At 27.5% G+C, this 4,314-nt stretch overlaps 1 protein-coding gene across 1 annotated transcript; it reads left to right on the top strand.

The window, feature by feature from the left end:
• Positions 1 to 419: 419 nt before the first annotated feature.
• LOC128955343 (maternal embryonic leucine zipper kinase-like) lies at positions 420 to 3,214 on the top strand. Its single transcript, XM_054301007.1, has 9 exons — positions 420 to 785; positions 865 to 950; positions 1,063 to 1,179; positions 1,259 to 1,471; positions 1,550 to 1,747; positions 1,822 to 2,139; positions 2,196 to 2,289; positions 2,386 to 2,896; positions 3,001 to 3,214. Exons 1-9 carry the CDS (start codon positions 698 to 700, stop codon positions 3,197 to 3,199), a joined length of 1,824 nt encoding a protein of 607 aa, XP_054156982.1. The 5' UTR covers positions 420 to 697; the 3' UTR covers positions 3,200 to 3,214.
• Positions 3,215 to 4,314: the final 1,100 nt, after the last annotated feature.

Genomic DNA, 4,314 nt, shown 5'->3' on the forward strand with positions numbered 1-4,314 from the left:
TATAACTGCAATTACTGCAAATTAATTTTTTTTAACAAAAAAAATTAACTTTTAAATAATTATTTATTTATTTATTATTATTTATTTTATTTTTTTCTTAACATTTAATGATTAGAAATAATACAATATAATAAACTTATCATTTATTTGATAAACTTTTATAAACGGAAAAACTTTTATATCGTATCTATTACTAACTAATTTACAATACAATACAAACTCTCTCTCTCTCTCTCTCTCTCTCTCTCTCTCTCTCTCTTTCACACACATACTCTCCAATTACTTGAGATTAATATTTACAATATTTTATTAGCTCTTTACTCAAACTAAAACCAAAACTTAATCATTGATAAGAAGTTAGGTTTAGACTTATGATTGGTTGACAACTGGTTTTATCTTAAATTTCAAATTTTACTTTTATTTTCAAACAGACAAATGAGTTAATGTTTTTTTTAAAAGTCTCAGAAATACAAATACCTGTTAGTAGTCGATATACAGTCAATATATGATTCATATAGAGTTAGACTATGAGATAAATTCAAATTATTTTTGTAATTCAATTAATATTATCAGTGAATGTCATTTAGTTTAATTTTTTTTAAATAAATAGTGTTTTTCAATAAAGAAAACCTCAATCAGTGAACACATTTTTTGACTAACAATAAAAAACTTTTTTGAATTGATTAATGCCATCATTATGTCGGGTATGGACAGGAAGACAATACTAAGTGAAGATATTGACATATATGCCGGTTATCACATCCATTCACAGAAGTTGGGCGAAGGTATGGAAATATATAGTTTACTATAATTAAAATAAAATAAAACTATTATCTAATATTTATAATCTTCATTAATGGACAGGCGGTTTCGGAACGGTTAGATTGGGCACACATATAATTACCGGCCAGAAGGTTGCCATCAAACGTATGGATAAGCAAAAGTTAGGGGTCAGTTGTTTTGTTGGTTTTTTAAATTGGTGATGATTTTGTTGTTGTTGGTCAGTCTATTTTTGCTAATACACTTGAAATGGTATGTCTTTTTTTTGTTGTTGTTGTTTAGTCTGACTTACCCCGAGTTAAGACCGAAACACTGGCACTCAAACAATTGGATCACAAAAATATTGCAAAACTATTGCAAATCATTGAAACCAATAAGTATTACTATTTGATTCTTGAGGTAAATGCTAATGATTTTTGATATATATATGTTGTTATTGTTTACCATTTGATTATTTATTGATGATATCTTTGAATAGTATTGCAGCGGTGGTGAACTATTCGACTATTTAGTTTCAAAGACTCATTTGACAGAAAATGAAACCAAAGATATTATGAATGATATGTTTGATGTACTCGACTATATCCATAACACTGGTTTCGCGCACCGGGATATTAAACCGGAAAATATTATGTTTGACAAGAATCATAAAATCAAACTAATCGACTTTGGACTGGCCGCACACTGTCGGGTATCTACTTATTTTCTATTATAAACTTGTATAACAGTCCTAATGATAAATATTACTAAACATTATTATTATAATTAGGCTACAAATAATTCAATGGTTCCATTGATGACAGCCTGCGGTAGTCCAGCTTACGCGGCACCGGAACTATTGCATGGAAGGGGTTATTTGGGTTCGGCAGTGGATATCTGGAGTACTGGTGTCCTCTTATACACATTGCTTACCGGAACTCTGCCTTTTGATGACATCAGTCTACCTGTTCTTTATAGTAAAATACAGGTAAAAATATTTTTTAAATATTAACCATATATTGACATTAAATGGATCGTCGGTTCTGTGTTTTTTATGGACAGTCGGGTTTTTATCCAATTCCTCTAAGTATTTCCAAAGACGCTCAGCATCTGATCTCTCGTATGTTGGATGTGAATCCACAAACTAGAGCTACAATTTATGAACTGAAGACACATCCCTGGCTTTGCCATTACATGAGTCGAGAGTCTATTGTGAACATTGGTTATGAAGTGAGACCATCGCATATGAATGTCTTAAATATCTGTAGACTAAAGTTTCCACAAATCAATGACAACGAATTGGAGCGAAATTGTCTAACAAGTTATGGCTATACAACGGCCACCTATTATCTAATCAAAAGAAATATGGATCTCTTTCAGGTTTGTATTATAATTTGTATTAATAATATATTAAAATTAATTTTATGTGATTATAGAAACTGCAACAGGATTTGGCTCCTTCTTTACCTAAACTTGAAGCCAGAAATCGACGAAGAAGTCGAAGTGTCGATACGTGTTCGTCGTCTTCAGGTTTGTCTATTAGTTTTTTTATATTTATTTATAAATATAACTAACGATAATATAATGTTTTCATTTTATTAAAATTTTATAAAATTTATTTATCAGACGTCAGCCAAACTGACATTAAGAAACAAAAGATGGACTTTAATACTCTTAAGACTTATCGTTTGAGAGCCGATACAGCACTCTATAACAATGGCAGTCCATTCAGGACTCCGGGAAAATTGCCGTTCAATAGAGGCGTCAGTCCAGTGGCCAGAGATTCGCAGCAATTGATTAGAAATATGGCTAATAATACGGCAATTGGTGTGACTTCTCAACGCAAAAATCCGTTAACAATGGCCAACAACAACAATACACCGAACCGATCGACAAATAGTCCAACAAATGGCTATTCAAATACTTCAGGATTAGCTGAGAAGTCGTGCGAAAAGAAGACACTGCTTAAGAGATTTCTTGAATCGGCGACACCGACCAAGAGTCGTAAGCCACGTATACTGAAATTGTCGGACGACCAGCCAAATGTGACCCGAACCAAGTTCACTGACCCGAAACTATTGACCCGACAGATCAGTGAAATACTGAAGGTTCGCGGTGTCAGCTTTACACACAAATCGTTAGTTTTATTTTCATTTTTTTTATTATCGCTAATTATTTTTTTGCTTTATTTTTTAATTGTTATTTACTAATTATTTATTCTTATTTTTTTTTAATTATTAGCAATTTTGTACTAAAATGTCAAATCAAATCAATGAATACAAGTATATTGTCGTTCAATCTGGAGATCTGTCAAACAGATGATCATTGGCTTGTGATTCATAGAAAACGACTTAAAGGCAACTCTTGGGAGTACAAGAAGGTCTGCCAAGTGATCGACAAAATATCTGTAATAAATGAAGGATTGTCTACTTTTTTATAATTATTATCAAAAATACATGTTATATATATATATTCAATATATTATGTTTTTTACTAATACTTTTATTAGATTTTAAAAATGTTGTAAAATATTTCTATATATTTGATTATTTATTTAAAAAATAGTTTTATGTTTAATATCTTTAACACATTAATATTGAAGTTGTAATCAATATTGTATTGTATTTTTTAAATTTTTTTCTATTGAATTAATATAGATTGATAAATAATATCTGTAATATTTGTATTTTTAAATTTTTTTAATGTATAAAAGTTTACAATAAATCGTATTGATTTCTGAAAAATAATTGTTAAGTTTAATAATAATAGTGCGAACTCATGTGTTTGTAAATCAAAATATTTTTGTAAAATAAATCAATAATTTCACTGATATTATGATTGTTTAGTGTCACCACTCGTGCACTTTATTGTATGATAATGTATTAGATGATTGCATTTTTTTATAATTATATTTACTGATTAATTAGCACTATTAGTAATTGAATTATATTTGGAAAAAAAATTAAAACATTTGAATTATTTTCTGAGATATTACAAAAAATAATAATAATAAATTTTATTTAAATTTATAATAATTCTAATTTATATGACTAGTAAAACATGTTTTTATTTTTGATAAATTTTAGTTTTGACTAAATTTATTTTAATTAAAATTATTGAAGTACTATTGAAAGTTTAAAACAAATTAAAAATAACATTATTTTATAAAGTAAAATAAGATAATTAATCACATGATTCATGTGATACTACAATATTTATATATCATATGACTGATTAAAAAAAATAGATTTCAGATAATTTATCCCAATTGTAGACAACAATTTAAAAGATTACTTTTCACTAAAATAGGCTAAAATAGCTAATCACTTGGGAATTATGGGTATAAAACTAATAAAACAAATTAATGTTAAAGTATTGTAAACAAATTGAAAATTAATATTAAACGCTAAACTTAATCACACTTTTGTATTGAAAAAAACAAAATTATAAAAAATTATTCATTTGTTAAAACTTATTTAAATATATAATTAAAAAGACAGTTCAATTTTAAGATATTTTATGATATTCTGTAAATAATTTTATAATTAATACTTG

The sequence above is a fragment of the Oppia nitens genome, unplaced genomic scaffold, assembly GCF_028296485.1.
Source record: "Oppia nitens isolate AA-2021 unplaced genomic scaffold, nextdenovo-longstitch-racon4-pilon3 scaffold2_pilon_pilon_pilon, whole genome shotgun sequence".
Taxonomy (NCBI): domain Eukaryota; kingdom Metazoa; phylum Arthropoda; class Arachnida; order Sarcoptiformes; family Oppiidae; genus Oppia; species Oppia nitens.